The sequence below is a fragment of the Dermacentor silvarum genome, chromosome 3, assembly GCF_013339745.2.
Source record: "Dermacentor silvarum isolate Dsil-2018 chromosome 3, BIME_Dsil_1.4, whole genome shotgun sequence".
Taxonomy (NCBI): Eukaryota; Metazoa; Arthropoda; class Arachnida; order Ixodida; family Ixodidae; genus Dermacentor; species Dermacentor silvarum.
The window spans coordinates 144,982,072-145,001,833 of NC_051156.1; the positions used below are offsets into that span (position 1 = coordinate 144,982,072).

At 48.8% G+C, this 19,762-nt stretch overlaps 2 protein-coding genes across 2 annotated transcripts in view; one reads left to right on the plus strand and one right to left on the minus strand.

Moving 5' to 3' along the window:
• The window catches only part of LOC119444841 (cuticle protein 16.5-like), a 31,359-nt gene extending 12,361 nt beyond the window's left edge, over window positions 1–18,998 (plus strand). The window contains exon 3 of the mRNA XM_049664762.1: window positions 18,880–18,998. Coding sequence (XP_049520719.1) covers window positions 18,880–18,998 — 119 coding nt within the window. The remainder of the gene's footprint in view (window positions 1–18,879) is intronic.
• LOC125944363 (heterogeneous nuclear ribonucleoprotein 87F-like) lies at window positions 18,999–19,352 on the minus strand. Its single transcript, XM_049664763.1, has one exon. It carries the CDS (start codon window positions 19,350–19,352, stop codon window positions 18,999–19,001), a length of 354 nt encoding a protein of 117 aa, XP_049520720.1.
• Between the last annotated feature and the right edge of the window lie 410 nt (window positions 19,353–19,762).

Below are 19,762 nucleotides of genomic sequence, written 5' to 3' on the forward strand. Positions count from 1 at the left end.
GTCTTTGCCGCCCTCCGCGGCGACGACGTCGAAGATTGGCTCGATCACTACAACACTCAGCGACGCAAACCATTGGGACAACACGCACAAATTGCGGTATGTCTCCTTTTACCTAACCGAAGTTGCGGAGACGTAGTTTTTTAACCACGAAAGTGACTTTTCGGACTGGCCATCATTCACCCAGCAATTTCGCCAGATAATCAGCATGTCGTCTGGACGCTCCGAAATCGCGAAACAGCGGCTGGCAACGTGCGTACAAGAACAGGAGGAGTCCTATACATTCTACATTGAGGACGTCCTCGCTCTTTGCCGCCGCGCACAGAGTGACATGGCGGAAGCTGACCGCGTTCGCCACATACTGAAGGGCATCAACACGGTCGCCTTTAATGCTCTCGTCATGCAGAACCCAAACTGCGTTGGGGATATTATCACGGCCTGCCAGCGTCTAGACACGCTCCAGTCTATTCGCCTGCCACGCGCCTCTTGCGACCCTCAACTCAACGGTGATGCTGAGCTGCGAGCCCTGATACGCACTCTCATCAGGGAGGAACTTCACGGCCATCTTTCTGTACCTGCGACGCTTGCAACCGTTCGCCCCGCTCCTCCTGGACTGCGTGACATCAAGGACGAACTGGCGTCGATGACAAACGTCCAAATGGACAAGTCTACTGCACCATTTCGTCCGCCAAGTTATGCCGAAATTGCCTCCCAGCCTCCCTCGACCGTTCAGTCTCCACCTGCCGAAGCTTACCGCGAGCCCCGCTAGCTTCGCTGGCAGCGAATACTCCTGCACAGCCGTACTACTCTCCGTGGCGGCCGTCGCGCCCTGTTTGTTTCTACTGCGGTATTCGCGGCCACATTTCTCGCTTCTGCCCTCGGCGTCAGCAAGATTAAAGGCGGGGCTATGCTACCTTTGAGCGAGACAGCGCACCTAGGTTTGACTCCTACGTTCCCGGGCGTCACCCAGGTGAAAGGCGAGACTACGACACCGTTGAGCGAGACAGTATACCAGGGCTAGATTTGTACGTTCTCGGACCGTACACAACCTCTTCTGGTCGCTCTCCTTCACCTTCCCAGGACATGGCTCGACCATCCCGCTCGCCCCGGCGTCACTCTCCTTCACCTTACCGCCGTTCCTCATCGCCCTTGCGTGCTGCTTCCCATGTTGTGGACACCCGCTCGGAAAACTAGAGGCTGCAGTTTTCGGAGGAGAAACTGCATCGTATCGGACTGTCCCAATTCTTCCTGCTCGCCCCGCCAATTTGCTGTCAGTTTGTGTGGAAGGTGTTTCCGTCGACACCCTTGTAGATACTGGAGCCGCTATTTCTGTTGTACATCGTGAACTGTGCTTCCGTCTGCGAAAAGTGCAAACGCCGTATGTTGGTCCGGTCCTATGTGGTGCCAATGACGTTCCCATCTTTCCTACCGGACAGTGCACAGCTCGCGTCCTGATAGACGGTATTCGTCATCATGTGCAACTTGCGGTGCTTTCGACGTGCGCTCATCAGATGATATTAGGGTGGGACTTCCTGTCCGCTGCTTCTGCACTAATTTCGTGCGGCGACCCAAGCATCCACATCAGCGACACCGAGACTTATCCCGTTTTCGATTCCCCGTGTCCCAACCTCATCGCAGCAGCGGATTTTATTTTTCAACCAGACGAAGAACGTGTTCTTACCCTTGAGTCAACAGACATTGTCGACGGAGACGCATTGGTTGTACCGTGCTGCATCTCTCGAGGACTCGTGATTGCTTCTTGCTTGGTCCGGTTTTCGAGTGGCTATGCCAGCCTCACAGCCTTTAATACGACTCCTGAGCCAATACTACTGCCAAAAGGGTCTACTGTCGCCAAGCTCGCCGACGCTGCGTCGGTATGTGTCGTCAGTGTTTCTTCTGCCACATCTTCCGCGCATTGTACGCCCGCAGCAGGCCACACTAGTGCTATTAAAGCCACCCTGAGTGCAGATCTCAATCCGGACTAGAACAATGCACTCCTCACTATTTGAATGAAGCATGAAGCTTGTTTTGACGTTTCTTCGCGAGGCCTCGGTAAGACCACTGTAACTACTCATCGAATTGAAACAGATCGCTCTCGCATCACGCGCCGTCGCCCGTACCGTGTGTCACCTTCGGAGCGAAAAGTTATAGATGAACAAGTGAACGACATGCTGACATGCAACATTATAAGGCCTTCAGCAAGCCCTTAGTCTTCTCCTGTTGTACTTGCTAAAAAAGAAAAGGTGGTGCTGTGCGCTTTTGCATCGATTATAGGGCGCTAAACAAAATTACCCGCAAGGATGTTTATCCAATGCCTCGTATTGACGATCCTTTGGATACCTTACAAGGTGCCGAGTGTTTCTCGAGCCTCGACTTGCGCTCCGGATATTGGCAGATTCCAATGCATGAGCAAGATAAAGAAAAGACTGCGTTTGCTACACCTGATGGCCTTTTCGAGTTTAACGTGATGCCTTTTGGACTGTGCAATGCGCCAGCTACGTTTGAACGTATGATAGATACAGTACTCCGTTGCTTAAAATGGAAGACATGCCTTTGTTACTTGGACGACATTGTCATCTTTTCGTGGAGTTTCTCCCAGCACCTACAATGTCGAGACCAAGTTCTGACGTGTCTAGCAAAGGCTGGTCTCCAACTCAATACTAAAAACTGCCGCTTTGCCAGCTGAAGCATTAAAGTATTGGGCCACGTCTTCAGTAAGCATGGCTTCCAGCCTGATCTCGATAAAATCGCTGCAGTGCTGCAATTTCCGCCACCAACCACACTTAAAGAACTCCGCAGCTTTCTAGGACTCGCGTACTACTTCCGCCGCTTTGTCCGTGACTTCGCCACCATCGCCGCTCCTCTACACAAACTTCTGACTTCGAGCGCGCCCTTTGTGTGGTCGGACGACTGTGAAGCCGCCTTCCAAACCCTCAAACGACTTCTCACGTCAGGGGCCGTGCTCCGTTATTTCGATGCAACCGCCCCTACTATTCTACACACTGATTCCAGTGGGCATGAAATTGGCGGTGTCCTGCTGCAGCGGAATCAGAAGTCTGAAGAGCAAGTCGTGGCTTATGCAAGACGTATTCTTTCTCCTGCTGAGCGCAACTACACAATTACAGAACAGGAATGCCTCGCCATCGTATGGTCAATACAAAAATTTCGACCCTATCTCTACGGCTGCCATTTCACAATTGTGACCGACCATCATGCTCTCTGTTGGTTGTCGTCCCTGAAAAACTTGTCTGGATGCCTCGGTCGTTGGGTACTGCGCTTGCAGGAATATGAATTCACTGTCACGTATAGGTCCGGCAAACAACATCAAGATGCCGACGCTTTGTCATGCTGCCCGCTGTCTCCAAACGCCCATGCTTCACCTTCGGTTCCGCACGTCACCATCTAGCCACACGTCTCGGTTGCCTCAGTTGACTTTCTTCCCTCTACTGACCTCGTCTCACTCCAGCGTACTGATCCATACTGCCGAACGCTGATCGACCGACTTACTGGCTTGGCACGATCCCCCAACAGTCGCTTAAGACGACAACTTTCACGTTTTAAGCTTCAGGGTGGAGCGTTATTTCGATTAATCGACCATCCTTCCGGTAACCGGTGGGTACCAGTCATACCTCGCTCACTTCGACTTCAAGTATTGGAAGCATTTCACGACGACGCGACGGCTGGCCACTTGGGCTTTCTTAAGACCTACGACCGCATCAAAACGCGTTGTTTCTGGCCGGGCCTTTCCATCTCTGTCGCCAAATACGTTAGCTCCTGCGCGTCATGCCAACACAGAAAACGCTCGACATCCCTTCCAGCCGGTCCTCTGCAGCCTCTACCATGCCCGTCCTACCCCTTCGAAATTGTGGGCATGGACTTGTACGGACCCCTCCCACTCACGCCCACTGGTCACCGCTGGATCGTTACCGCAGTAGATCATCTAACGCGGTACGCTGAGACAGCTGCTCTTCGCTCTGGTACTGCCTCAGAAGTCGCCGAGTTTTTCGTGCACGGTATCGTTTTGCGCCACGGCGCACCTCGTGTGCTCCTGAGTGACCGTGGCAAGACGTTCCTATCGCATGTCCTTCGTGAAGTCCTCCAGGCCTCTGACTCCACCCATAAGACCACATCAGCGTACCATCCGCAAACAAATGGCCTTACCGAGCGTTTTAATCGAACTTCGTCCGACATGATGTCAATGTATGTTCGACCGGATCACACCAACTGGGACACCATTCTACTTTTCGTGACGTTTGCGTATAATACTGCCGTCCAACGTACAACCAATTACAGTCCCTTCTTCCTTGTGTATGGTCGTGCGCCGTCTTTCGTCTTGGACACTACACTCCTTTCAGCACCTGCTGCTCCATCCGCGTCTCTTCCTGACGAATTTGCTGCTCGCATCGCCCGCTGCCATGAAATTACCCGCGCCAACACCGCTACCATTCAAGACAAAAGGAAAATTCGCTGTGATGCGACGCGGCGGTGAGTAGCAGAGCTGACAGGAGTGACGCGGTAGTTAACGGCCGAAGTCCTTTGCAAAACGGTGTAGGGGCCGAGATATCTGTGGAGAAACTTTTCACAGAGGCCCGGTGCGCGAACAGGTGTCCACAAAAGAACTTCGTTGCCTGGGCGGAACGAAGCATCGTGACGCGTTGCTTTATTTCCTTTATTTCCGAGCAGCCGCCCGAGTCAGAGACGAAGCACCGCACGAAACAAAAGATGATGATGAGTCGTATGTACAAATGACGACGACGATATGCACAAATAGCGCTCACACAAGATGATGAGTCGTATGTACAGATGAAGACGACGCTATGCACAAAATGCGCTCACAATATATTTTATATTTGAGCAGGTGATCAAGACGATCGCCCCTCTTGTCTTGCATGTCGTAATCTGAATGTCGTGAACAGGTGTGCATAGCCACCGGGAAAGTGCTCACCTGCTTTGTATTACGTGTTCAGTAATCGTCATGTTATCTTGTGAGCTCGACTTTCGTCATAGATGCTATTCACTGCCTTCTAAGATGGCTGCAGAGAATGACTTCGAAACTTGTTCTCTTCCTGGTCTGAATCCTCCCTTTAGAGGAATATTCATTTGGGGTGCACTAAAAACAAGTCTCATTGCAACACCGACGACTTAGTCTGCAATTCTCTACGGTGGCAATTAGCTACCGCAATTTTGCTTTCGTTTAGTGTTTTATTGTTCATGGCATAAATTTTTGAGAAGCTTGCTTTTACTTGGCACTGCGTACTGAGGAAATATTCTGTCGCGTGTTTGACAAACTTAGCAGCGTGTTTTTAGGGCGCCGGCTTTGGTATTTGCAGTTGGAGAACAGGTTACGCAACAAAGACCGGAGATGGTGGTCATGTGCTATCAAGCAGCCTTGACAACTGCGGCAGCTCGTATCTCACTGGAGTACCGAGCACCGTGGATTTGAGGAGTTTAGCGAGCCACCAGCGCCGCGTCACCGGTCGCCTCCCGTAGTCTGCGCGCAGCGGCGCGCAGACTACGCGCGCTCGTACCACAACTCGCGGCACCAAGCACAACTCACGCAAGATAACACAGTATTGCCCTAAGTTAGCGGGAATAATTTATTTGTCCCCGATGACACCCAACACCGCACAAACGCCCGGTCCCTGGCCGGCGCGGAAACATAGGACTCACGCACCTAGGGCGATAAATAATATCATTGGCACAGCTAGAACGTCGTTGCGAGAGGCTGGCTTCTCGCGACACGCCGCTAGGAAAAAGCCCCTCGGCTATGCTGCTTGATCTCTCGATAACGAAAGAGCACACTCGGGAGAGCTCGGTCATCTCCGTCGACTTGGGCCTCCGATAGGGGCCGCTCGGCCCAGTGTGACCACGCGAGAGCATTTGGTACCGCTCTTCGGCTTCATCATCATTAGCCTATATTTATGTCCACTGCAGGACGAAGGCCTCTCCCCGAGATCTCCAATTACCCTTGTCTTGCGCTAGCTTATTCCAACTTGCGCCTGCAAATTTTCTAACTTCATCACCCCACCTAGTTTTCTGCCGTCCTTGACTGCGCTTCCCTTCTCTTGGTATCCATTCTGTAACTCTAATAGTTCACTGGTTATCCATCCTACCCATTACATGGCCTGCCCAGCTCCATGTTTTTAGGGGCGAAGCACCTTAGGGCCGAGCCTTGTCCCTCCCTCGTTGTCCGTAGCTATGGTTATCATGGAGTCCGCTAGGGGCACTGCGGTCGTTCCCGACGCGTGCTCTCTTTCTCTCTTCAGCCATGGATTATAACGGTCACTTCTGATAACGGCGCGCCCGCTATGGATGAAAAGGCGAGAGTGGCGGCTCAACTGCAAGCGGAGTCGAGGGCTCGCAAAGCTGCTGCAGCACGGCGACGCAGACTACAAGTGGACCCGGAGTCTAGGGCGCGGGAAGCTGCAGCAAAACGGCAACGCTGGCATGCGGACCCGGAGCTGAGGGCTCGCAAAGGTGCAGCTGTACGGGAACGGCGGCATGTGGACCCGGAGCTGAGGCTCGCGAAGCTCGCGCTTGAACCGAGCATCAGCGCTACCAACCTCAGGTAGAGAACGCTTCCGGCATTTTGCCACCGCTTCCCGTGCTCTCGCCGCCTCTGGATCCGCTTGCCGGCGTCGCCGTGCTGTTGCACTGATCACAAAGCAATTTACGGGGGATTCACGGTTACCCGAATGATCCCCCAGTGCTTCGCCCACTCATCATCGTTCACTTTGTGGATATGCAGTGATTTTCTCCCTCTTATTGTCAACTAGAATATCGGCTATCCCCGTTTGCTCTCTGATCCACACCGCTCTCATCTTGTCTCTTAACGTTAGGCCTAATATTTTTTCTTACATCGCTCTTTGTGTGGTCCTTAACTCGTTCTCAAGCTTCTTTGTCAACCTCCATGTTTCTGCCACATATGTTAGCATCGGTAGAATGCAATGATTGCACACTCTTCTTTTCAACAATAGTGGTAAGCTCCCAGTCCGGATTTGGCAATGCCTGCCGTTTATGCACTCCAAACAAATTTTATTCTTCGGTAAATTTCTTTCTCATGATCAGGGTGTCCTGTGAGTAATTGACCAAGGTAAACATACTCCTTTACAGACTCTAGAGGCTGACTCGCGATCCTGAATTCATGTTCCCTTTCCAGGCTATTGAACATTATGTTTGTCTTCTGCATATCAATCTTCAACCCAACTCTTACACTTTCTCGATTAAGGTCATCAATCATTTGTTGTAATCCGTCCCCATTGTTGCTGAATAGGTCATCTGCAAACCGAAGGTTGCTGAGATATTCGCCGTTGATCATTACTCCTAAGCCTTACCAGTCTAAGAGCTTGAATACTTCTTATAAGCATGCAGTGAATAGTATTGGAGAGAGAGTGTCTCCTTGCCTGACCCCTTTCTTGATAGGTATCTTTCTACTTTTCTTGTGGAGAACCAAGGTTGCTGTACAATCCTTGTAGATATTTACCATGATATTCAGGTATGCCTCCTGTACTCCTTGATTACGCAATGCCTCTATGACTTCTGGTATCTCTACTGAATCAAATGCTTTTTATAATCTATGAAAGCCATATAGAGAGGCTGATTGTATTCCGCAGATTTCTCTATTACCTGATTTATGACATGGATATGATCCATCGTAGAATATCCCTTCCTGAAGCCAGCCTGTTCTCTTGATTGGCTGAAGTCAAGTGTGGCCCTGATTTTATTGGAAATTATCTTGGTGAATATTTTATACAATATTGAAAGCAAGCTGATTGGTCTATAATTCGTCAATTCTTTAACGTCTCCCTTCTTATGAATGAGTGTAATGTTGGTGTTCTTCCAGCTTTCGGGTACACTTGAAGTCGTGAGGCATTGCGTATAAAGGACCGCAAGCGTTTCAAGCATAATATCTCCTTCATTTTTGATCAAATCGACTGCTATTCCATCTTCTCCAGCAGCTTTTCTCTTGGTCATGTCTTTCAACGCCCTTCTAACTTCATCGCTAGTTATAGAAGGAGCCTCTCTATTCTGTTTATCACTACTTCGAATGAAAGTAGTTTGGCTGCTCTAGGAATTGTACAGGTCAGTATAGAATTCTTCCGCTGCTTTTACTATGTTATCGAAATTGCTGATGAAATTACCCTGCTTAACTTTCAGTGCATACTCGATAAGGAAACAGCGCAAAAAACACGACAAGAAGACAAGAAGGGAGACACACGCCAGCGCTGACTGACGACGGAATTCTTTATTCAGAAAGGAACACTTCTTGTGGTGTTTTTTTTTTTTTTGCGCTGTTTCCCTATCGAGCATGTACCGACTAGCCCAAGCCTCTATGGTCTTGCAGTGCATACATTTGCCTTGTCCTATGCCAAGTTTTCTTCTCACTGATTTCATGCTGCGTCCATATTTTACTGCTTCCTCAATCTTTTCCACGTTATAATTTTGGATATCCCTTACTTTCTTCTTGTTGATCAGTTTTGACAGTCCCGGGAATTCTATCTGATCTCTTGAATTTGACACTTTCATGTTTTGCCGCTTTTTTTATTAGGTCCTTTGTTACTTGGGAGAGCTTACTTACTGGTTGCCTGGGTGCCTTACCTCCCACTTCAATTGCTGCTTCTGAGATCAGCCTAGTTACGGTTTCATTCATTATCTCTATGTTGTCTTCATCTTCCTGTTCTAAAGCTGCATATTTGTTTGCGAGCACCAGCGTGAATTGGTCAGCTTTTACCTTTACTGCATCTATGTTGGCCTGTTTCTTCTTGACTTATCTTTATCTCTTCAAACTGAGAGAAATCTTAGACCTGACTAACCTATGATCGACTAACACCTCTACATCCTGCACTATGCTAGCATCGGCAAACAGTATGAGATTTTTTTCATTCCTGGTTTCTGCAATAGGGCTTTTCCAGGTCCACTTCCTGTTGCTGCACTTCCTGAAGAAGGTATTCATTATTTTGGAGCCTATTGCTTTCAGCAAATTCTACCAACATATCTCCTCTAGCGTTCGTAGAACTGATGCCGTAGTTGCGAATTGCTTGCTTACCAGCCTGCTTTCCCCCAACTTTTGCGTTGAAGTCACCCATGACTACAGCTACCCGACGTCTACCCGACGATTGCTACCTTCTCATTAATGCTGTAGAATTCATCAATGTTGCCCGCTATGTCCTTATTGACTAAAAAAAATCACCGCATATCCACGAAGTGAATGATGATGAGTGGGCGAGGCACCGGGGGATCATTCGGGTAACCGTGAATCCCCCGTAGATTGCCATCTGATCAGTGCAGCAGCACGGAGACGCCGGCAAGCGGACCCAGAGGCGGCGAGAGCGCGGGAAGCGGCGGCAAAACGCCGGAAGCGTTCGCTACCTGAGGTTGGTGGTGCCGATGCTCGGTTCAAGCGCGAGCTTCGAGAGCCCTCAGCTCGGGGTGCGCTTGCCGGCGTTCCTGTACTGCTGCAGCTTTGCGAGCCCTCAGCTCCGGGTCCGCATGCCGGCGTTCCCATGCTGCTGCAGCTTCGCGAGCCCTCAGCTCCGGGTCCGCTTGCCGGCGTTGCCGTTTTGCTGCAGCTTCTCGCACCCTGGACTCCGGGTCCGCTTGTTGCCTGCGTCGCCTTGCTGCAGCAGCTTTGCGAGCCCTCGACTCCGCTTGCAGTTGAGCCGCCACTCTCGCCTTTTCATCCATAGCGGGCGCGCCGTTATCATCCATGGCCGAAGAGAGAAAGTGAGCGCGCGTAGGGAATGACCGCAGCGCCCCTAGCGGACTCCATGCAAACCAGAGCTACAGACAACGAGGGAGGGACAAGGCTCTGCCCTAAGGTGCTTCGCCCTTAAAAATCCTACCCTGAATTCTTTTTGATCTGGAAGACCTCGAGATCTGTAGCAGAGGACGTGGCCGCTGGTCAGCACTGTATAAGCCTCACTAGTTCTTTTAACCTCAATAAGGCCAATAATATCCTAGGCAATGCCTGAACATTCGTCAAATAGTCCTGCTAAGCTAGCCTCACTCGATAGGGTGCGCGTGTTTAACGTTGCCAGGTTCAGTTTCCAGTGGCGGCCTATCCGGACCCAGAGATTCTTAGCACCCTCTGCCGCGTCGCACGTCTGACCACCGCCTTGGTCACGTGCTCCGCAGCCGCTGGGGAATGAGGGCCATGGGTTAATTGTCATGAGGGAGGTCGTGGCCGAATACTGCACCAGGGAGGCCCATTCCTGTTCTGGTGAGGGAGTGACTTTGTTGAAGCTTAGTGGGCCTTCCTAATTTGGTTGCACCTGTAATATTTTTTTTGTTGCCGGTGTAAGGCGCCTCTCCATGCCTGAAAATCTAGTGGACTGGAGCAGGATTCGAACTTACAACCTTCAGATTAGAAGCCGGGTGTTCTACCTCTGCACCACCAGTTCGTAAAAAGCATCAACACAAGGTACGCGCTCGCCGTAAGTGCAAAGGCACCACAGCCAAGCTCAAGTCTGACACCCTAAGAAAGGGGCCGGCGGACCAGAAGAAAGCATGCACCTATCGAGTGCTGTCCAGGAGAGATCTCCCACGCTCTCCCTTTGCCAACCGCCGCCGGCAGCGCAAGTGCCACCGCCGTAAACCGGTCCGGGGTCAAGGCCACCACCGAGAACCATGGCGAGGCGAAAGGGAGAGGCGTAGGGACGAAAAAGCAGGTACACAGAATAGGCGCACAAAGGCGCCGCGGAGCATCTGAATCCCAACACAACCCCTATGATTGCACGCAAGCCATGAAGGTGCCACCGAAAGCTGAGCAAATCGGGCACTCAACAAAGCGAAAAGGGAGCACAGAACTTCTTACTTTGCGAATTGCTACATCTTCATGACAGCTTGAGCGGCGCAAACACATGTATATGCATTGTACAGCAAAAAAAGAGAGACGAACAAACCAAGCAGCCGTTTCTCTCCTATTTTTCTTCGCTGTACATTACATGTTCTGATGGTTGCGACCTTTAGGCTATCAATAAGAAAAGAGGGAGGCACTGCATTCTGAGAGTACCGCGAGGCAGAGAGGTAAGGTGGAGATGTAGGCGTAAGTGAAATGCGTCTAGCCTACTACTCCAAGATACAGGAGCGAAAGCATATAGGAAGACGCCCTAGGTCTTGTCGAATGTGTAAAAATGCGGAATAAAAAATAGAGGGAGAGTTTCCGCGACACTATCAAGACTTTGGCAGCAAATAGTGCATCGAGCTGACGAGCAAGCACGCTCGCGGTGTGTGATACCGCTCACAAGTTGGAACTTTATTAACGCTCAAAGACGAGTACCAAGAGAGAAGACAGGACAACCCAGCTAGCACAAAAGCGATAGAAAACTGCTTCCATACCGATTCGCCAAGACTAAATGAACGTCTGAAAGACGCACTAAAAAATCCGTGCAGTCCGTTTAGAAGGTGATAAACGGTCGTATATCGTTGCTAATGTCCGGCGGATATGACTATTGCAAGAAGTTCTAGAATCCTGCTTAAAGTAGTTTCGAAAAATCCTGTCTTGAAATGGAATTTTGTAAGACCATTAGAAGCATTTAAAAAATACAGATTGAATCCTGCTACGATCAGGATTTTGACATCCGTTTTTTTTTCACCCTCCCCTCTAGCGCCCCCCTCGTCTCCCTTTCCTTCCCTCTCCCCATGCCCCTGCGGCGTTTCGCCGGCCGGCGGCATGCAGGTTTGCGCTTGTGCAATACACGAAACACATACAGCAATAACATGTTTTATTGCAAAAAGTAAACACGACTAGACAAGCTAGCAATCAACATTAAATATGAGTGCCTCCGGGTAACGTCCATTACAGGTATCGACCTTGATAAACCTGGTTTCGAACAGGCTGCTGGGCTGTAGCTCCTTAATTCAGCAGGTCTTCTTACTGCAAAAACATTAGGCATGTGTAAAACGTATATTAATTGAAGCACACTTTTCTTAGTGAACGTATAGTTTTTCAATGCATCGGCAATAAGCACTGCAATATATCTTGGCAATGGGCAGCACTACAATATATTGGTCCAAGCACACAGTTTTCGAGCATTCCACCTTTATTAACATGGTTCTAACATTAACCGATCACAAATGAAATTCCCTTCTGTTGCCTTGAAGACATACTTTACATCTAACTGAAGGTGTTGCATGTACAATCGCCAACCAGTGTAAGTGTCGGCTATTTTGCTAGCTTTCAGGAGGCTGTTGTCTTGACTAGTTGGCGACTGGTAGATGACAGCAGCCTCCTAAACACGTGCGAAGTAGGTGCCAATTAGCATTCAAAGAAAGGAATAGATAATGCATTTCTGATAATGTTGTACGAGAAAAGAGGTAAGTGTGGCTCTGCAAAGGCACAGCTTCAGCGTGACAGCATTGTTACACCACAGCAATTTTATTTGCCACAGATGACATAGCCAACTCAGAAATGGCGCAGGCTTGAGCATATACCTAAACACCAGTCTATCAAACACATCGCATACTTCAAATTGAGCAAATATATTGCGATTCCTTAAAAAATAAAAGACAGCAGACGAGTGCAACCTTAAGTAACAGCGACTATTTGCAGAACGGCTGCTTCAAGCATATACAGTAAGAACTTCAGTTGCTGTAATTAAACCATTAAAATGTTGCACGCCTATGACTTGCCTGTTTGAAAACCTCCACACAATAACATTGCCAAGCACTTGTAAAGAATTTTTTTTACAAAAACAGTGAGTCATCCACACACAAGGTGGGAACATAAGCCGTAATTTTCCACCCAGTTTCACTAACTTTGACCTTGGTGACATAATTATAGTTACGCAATGGGTTAAAGGTTAAGCTCGTGCAGTTTATATATCAATTATGATCTAGAGTGCTTGCATATGCAATTTATTGCTTACACCGAAATGAGCCCACACACTAAAACCCACACATGGCGCGCGGCGACGATTTCATCGCCGTTGCACTTTATACGGATTATCACGGCGACGACGACGGCGGCAAAAATGCGCTTGGAGTGCCCATATAATTTCTATCGCAATAAAAGAAAAAGAACCGCGGCGTAAATTTCTCTCTCTTAAATGGCATGGTCGCCGTTACGTCGTCGCGCCGTAACACGCGTGTTCGAGTCGATGTCTCAACGCTGCGGTTGCGACGCACAGGAGCTACGACGGAGGCCCAGTCCCGCCAACGAAACTGCTCACAACCGGCCAACGCTCGCTTCAACGGCAGGAAAAGAAAGGGAGAGGGTTAAGCTGGCGCCGGGCCGGCGGCGGGCGCGCACGGAGACAGTCGAAGGTGGGGGAGCTACGAGGGAGTTGAGAGGGAGAGTGAGGGGAGCCACCGAAGCGACGGGGTCACCTCTGCTCAGCCAAATCCGCTTCCCTGACGCCCTCCTCCCTCACCTTTGACGTGTCCGCGCGCGCCCGGCGCCGCCGTGCTGGCGCCGCCCGCTCCCTACAGCATCGTTTTCTGCGAGCGCGTTGCTCGACGTGGGCAGTCTCGTGGCCCCTACTCGCCATCTGCTTGCGCGCCGTGATATCTAACGACTCCATTCGTACTTCGTGCTGTGGTGCACGAATACTTCAGAAATAAGTCTTTCCTTTAATTAGAACAAACTTTCGGGCTCCTTCGAGTTCGAATTATCGAGATACGACTGTATATGTATCACGCTGAAAATTTAATTCGTACGACTTTAATATGAAATAACAGTTACCTGGGTTCTTGGAGTTCAGGAATTTCGTGGTGGCCCTTTGGGCGGCGGCGTTTTCGTCTGCCCATTTGGCACCTGTAGAGGGTACATGATCGGTGTCTTCACCCTCACGCGCCTTCTCTCTTGCACGTAGGTATGTGCCTGTATAGTAAGTTACAAAAAAACTCTTTATTGTTATGCTGATAAACTCGGAGTATCTATGTTTATAATGTAACAGCAGTGCCTATTACAACTGTATATTGGAATTTTTCTTTTTTTAACAGAATTTTGTTACTGCACAGACTTGCAAAAAGAAAACGCCAGTGCGACCTCAAAATTTATTTGTTGCATGACTGAAGCCAAAAATGTTAGGTATCCTAAAAAAAGATGCTGTAAATAGCTACACTGTCAGGATTATGTTATAAAAAAAAAGGCAACAGTGCACGACATGCAGGGTGTTTCATTTAACTTTAGCCAAACTTTAAAAATATGCAAGTGCCACGTACCAGGACAGAACCAAGGTAATGTTGGAGATACTCAGATTATTTTTTGCATTCCGCCTAGTTAGATAATTAGTTCTAATTAATTAATTAACTTCTCAATTACTATAGTTAGATCAAAAGTGTCAATGAGAAGATTGTAAAGCAACATGAGAAACCCCTGATACCGCTTTCTGTTTCTCAATATGAGCTACATAAAGTGTTTTTACAAGTGTGAAAGGTGCCTGCCAATACACGCAAACTGCCTCGAGCGGCCAGTCGTTCGGCAGTTTTGCGTGTATTCGCGGGCACCTTTCACGCTCGGAAAAACACACGAGTGATCTCGCACAAGAGCGTTGACGGAAGAACGCTGTGGCTACGCGAAGATCGTAGCAAGTCTAATCATTCTGCGCCAAACGGGAGTGTCATCGTCTTCCTAACGATCAATGGTCAACGAAACGTCGCAGAGGTAATTTTAGACAGCTTTGGCAAACCTGAATACGCATACAATAAAAGAAACGTACGCAGACGTAAACATGCCTCTTAAACAATATTAGAGATTGCAGTTAAAATCAAGGCGCTTTCATTGACAAACTTCATTACCGCCTAAAACTTCCACCTAAAACTCCCGCCTGAAAACCGTAAATAATTAAACACGACAGGTGTCAAAGTGGCCGTGACTACTTACGTGAGCAAAGAAGATGTGGAAGGCAGTCTGGCGCTCCGCAGTTCATGAACGAATACGCGTCAGGAACTTAACGGCTGGTCCTGACAAAAAAATGTCACAGTTTCGCCCTAAGGGCGAAGCAATGAATGCGATAGCAACACAGCAATGTCATACGAAGTAAGGTGAGCGGCTTTGGTAGCAACAACACGCAGAACTGTTGTCGACGCCATCGGCGTTTTGCGCGCGTTAGCTCAAAATGCGTGCGGCGTTGGTGACTGTTGCTGGAGCCTCTGATATAAATAGGCACTTGGTGCCGCAGCTAAACGTCGCCTCCCTTCCCTCCCCCTCCCCCACGGCCTCTCGCGCGTCCGAAGAAGGCGCGTTTGCTCTACATATATGGTGATTGTAAAGGAGAAAAGAGACGCCTACTTCTGCAGCCCTTAAGCGAGCACGGCGCAGAACGCGCGTTTGTTCTCCGCCGTGCGTTCACTCCCCGTGAAAGACGCGCCCCTCGCGCCCTTTCACTCGCACATACAGCGTTCGGCGCGCGGCGACGATTTCATCTCCAAATGACTTCATACGGAACCTCACGGCGACGGCGACGCCGACGGCAGAAATCTGCTTTTGAGTGTCCATATAATTGCTATCGCAATAAAATAACGGTCAATGTAACGGCGGGTTCAAAAGTTACGCAATCTGGAGGGAAGCTGCGCGGAGAGCGCAGTCCGCTTGGCTGCTCAGACTGCGTCGGCGCAAGCGATGACGCCGATGAGCTGTCGCGCCACTCCTCGCTTTGTCAGGTAGCCGCTATGACACGTCACGGCGCTGCATCCTCTTGCGACACACGCTGCTGCAATGCAGAAAAATACTCAGTGTGGCTTCGTACTCGGTACCTGAAGCACAGAAATGCTAGCTAATTTAACTAAGAAAATACAAAATGCGGCTGCTACCATAATACTAGCGCCACCTTACAAAGATAATTTGAAATAACAAAAGTCGAACTTTTTAATGCCTCATTCTTGGCACTTTGCGGTAGGTAGGTAGGTTCCTAACTCGCTTTATAATACAAACAAGTGATGTGCAACCTATAATGGAATCGAACTTCTGCCGTGAGTCACAGCAGCCGGTTCTCTAGCAACTAGACTACGGTGTCTTTTTCTTCCTTTCGGTCAAAGTAAAACAGATTAACCAAACAGACAAAACGAAAACTGCGACAAACAATATCAAAACATTTTACAGTTTGAACCGTCAGTCCAACTTGGCTGACATTGTCATTTAACATTCTCTGAGCGTTGTCAAGGGATCTACCCTCGACAGCCACTCAGGAACACAGCAATCATGCGTTCTAAATTTTCCTTCACAGAAAAATGGCAATATTCGCCAGGAGGGACCGATCGCGTTGAAGTGTATCGAGGACTGTTCAACAATGTCCTCGCGTCGATGACAAAATCAACGTCGAAAGTGGTGCTTAGTTTCCGGAGAAGTTCAGAAACTGGGACAAGCGGAATTCGGTGACTTGTAACCCATCATAGCCATCCTTGAAATTCCACACATTTACGTGGACAAAGACTTGCCTGATTTTCTGCAGATGATGATGCATAGTCCGAAGAACCTCCATTTTCGATGCCCGCGCTCATAGGAGGGTCGTTTTGTGGAACAAAATATTATCTAGAAATGTCTTGCGTGTGTGCTTCTGCATTTTCTCCTTTCAAGGCAAGGTCACTTTCGTGAAAACTGTCCTCGGATTGAGCATCCTCATGTGGCGAGGATACTTCACTAGAAGCATGGTTACTACTTTCATTAACCTACCATGATACTTATTGGACGGTACTCGTGGCAACACGACTGGCAGATATCGGTTCGTCATTAACTCTACGCCTCTTCTGACGGTCTGAAAGGTCAGCGTAACTTTTCTTCTTTATTGTGGACTTCATTATGAGCATAAAGAGCAAGCAGCTGCCCCTTCAGTGCTCACTCACCACAATGCAAACACCCGCGCCAGGGTTGATTGCACTCTCTTCTAACAGGGCGAAGCAAACACAAAAACCAATGTCCGTTTTTCCCGCCAAAAAGCGGAAGAAAACAACAACAAAAAAATCAATAATTGTAGGCCGCTAGAACAAGCGATTTTAAACGTCTTCTAAAATCCGCCTTATAGAAAGATTTTTCCATCCCAATTGAATCCTTCTCGATGTTGACTTCTTCAATCTGGATTTTTGACGGTCAAGGCGAAATATCCATGAATAAGAATGATTATATCTCTTTTGTGCTAGCTGGGAAGACGCTTACTGGTATCTTAAAAATTTTTATTGGACGGAAACAAATATAAGCACGCAAAAAAAAACGTAGAAGGGGAGACTGCACATGCGTGTTAACCTAACTGCATGCGCAGGTAAATTAATTAACATAATCACCAAAGGAAATTTCTGTGAAACGAACATTTACGAATTGTAAGAGTAAGCTACAAAGAAATCACATACGTGTTTCACAGAAAGGAAGCCTCGTAGTTGAAGAAATATTCGCCCTAGTCTAAGTGATTGAACACTGGGCCAAAGCCTTTCAGGGGTGGCCGCTCGGCCACCTGAGCTACCACGAGGCTTGCGGATTGCAGCGCGAGGCCGAACCAATCAACGTACTCAAAGTTACGAAGCCCGAATATAGCAAATCAGTTCTCCTGAAGCCTGCGAAGTGGAAGATGATTCATTGTAAGGAAAATGAACGTCCTAGCACTGTAATTGCGTACGAAGAAATGCACAAGAACTTTCTAACCACCTTGATTTGTTTTTAGTGTAGTCTGGAGCAAATGAGTATTACGTCATGTAACTGTGACAGATTGATAGATGGTGCACCGCAATTGATGACTCAGTGGGATCAGAAATCATTTGAAAAAGTAAGTTACAGTTCTGTTGTACTGCAATATATTTAATATTGTGAGATGCTCATTGCAACTGCACAGCAAACTTATCTATCATCGCTTTCACGTCAGTTATGATGCAACAATGGCGCTATTACAAATTTTCGTTGTTTTCTTATTCATATGTTTGTCTGTTTTATTCCTTTCTTGTTTAAGGTTGCGCAAAATTTGTCACTGGTAAGAATGTTCAATAGGAGGATGACGGTGATATGTTTAATCAGAAAGAAAAAGCCCAGCCTGTCTTTTGTTTCTACTTCAATTCAGCTATCTGAAGCTAGCCTTACTTTTCTTCAGTGCGTGGAAACACATTTTTATTCTATCCCTGACGATTTCGGGGCTATTCCATCTGCGCCGAAACCAACACCATAGCTCAGTATGCAGAAAAGGAAAGCAGAATCTGTGCAGGCCAGATCGATTACAGCGCCGAACCTCATTATTTTTCGACACGCGTAGCTTTGTTCTTATGCTCGGCGTGCCACCACATTGTAATGCCCTTAAAATACCGGCTATGCAAGACCATCCTTCTTTCCTTATTCAGTTTCATGCGATGCATGAATAAACACTGGATGCATTGGTATAAAATAGACAGCCCAAGTAGGATACCCAGCAGCTCAAACCATAGCTGTTGTAAGGTCAAGATGGTAAGCCCTTTATGCTGTAAGATGCTGCTTGCAACTGTGCGAAATCCAGGAACAGTAAAATTCAGTCATATAGCATAAAAAGCTTGCATGGTCATCAAATGTTTATCGATGCAGAGCCTCATATTGAAGTAATTCTCTGTTCACCGCAGCTATATCCCAAAACACACAGAATTATCCGTCCACAGGAAAAGATAAGACGTCCAGAGGTGTTCAATTAACGTAAACGACACATCTTTCTAGACCTGTAGTTTTGGTCATCCAAGCACAAAATTCTTCGGTGCCTAAAGATCTGCGAAATCTAGAAATAGTCCGCTAGGTAACGCATGGCACATAAAAAGGTTATACAGAAGGTCCAGTTTTGCGTAATGAAAGCTGGAATTCACATTTTAGTGTAAGGAATAAACCGGTTTATAAACGCACATAGGACTCTTCACGGACACTTTGCTCTGTTCGTTCCTTTCCCTCTGATACATTCTTCTTCATTCCTAGATCCGTGCATGCGTCATTCTGGCACTGGTCACCAGCGCTTTCGCTGGTTTTGTTGGCACCGCCGGCTATAGCATTGGCCTGGCTACTGCTCCAGCCGTGGCCACCGTTGCCCACGCTGCCCCAGTTGCCACCTGCGCCGCTGCTCCAGCCGTGACTAGGATTTCCACCACTTAAGCTGCTGCTCCAGCTGTCGCTCGACACTGTGGCCCACGCGCCAGTCGCCACCGCAGTAGCTGGCCCAGCCGTCGCCTCCTACGCTGTTGCTCCAGCTGTGACCCGCGTCGCCACTGTCGCCCATGCTGCCCCAGTCGCCACCTACGCTGTTGCTCCAGCTGTCACTGCCGTGCGCGCTATTCCAGCTGTCGTCACCTACGCCGCTGCCCCAGTTGTGGCTGCTGCTCCAGCTGTGACCCGTGTCGCCACTGTTGTCCACGCTGTCCCAGTCGCCACCGCTGTTGCCGCTCCAGTTGCCACGTATGCCGCTGCCCCAGCTGTCGCTGCCGTTCATGCTGCCCCAGCTGTTGCCACTATACCACCGTCCACCACGTGCCAGCGGTGGCTACTATTGCCCACGTGGTCCCAGCGTTAGCCGCCTATCATGCCACCCCAGTCTACTACGGCTACGGCATTTGTACCCTCGGCTACGGTGTTGGGCACTACGGCTACGGTCATGGCCTCCTCAGCTACGGCCTGAACTACGGTTACGGTCTTGGCACTCCCTTACAGTGGACTACGCCGCTCTCCTCCGCAAGGAGTGTGAGTATCTGAGCGTTATTATAGGGTTACTTCGACTCTGGAGTTGTAGAGACACGAGAGGGACTTCCTGTCGGCTTGAAACTTGTCGAGAGGGTAACGAATCTAATGGCTGTGGATAAAACTAGTGAATACGCAATTATTATTGTGGCAGCTTTCATGTCA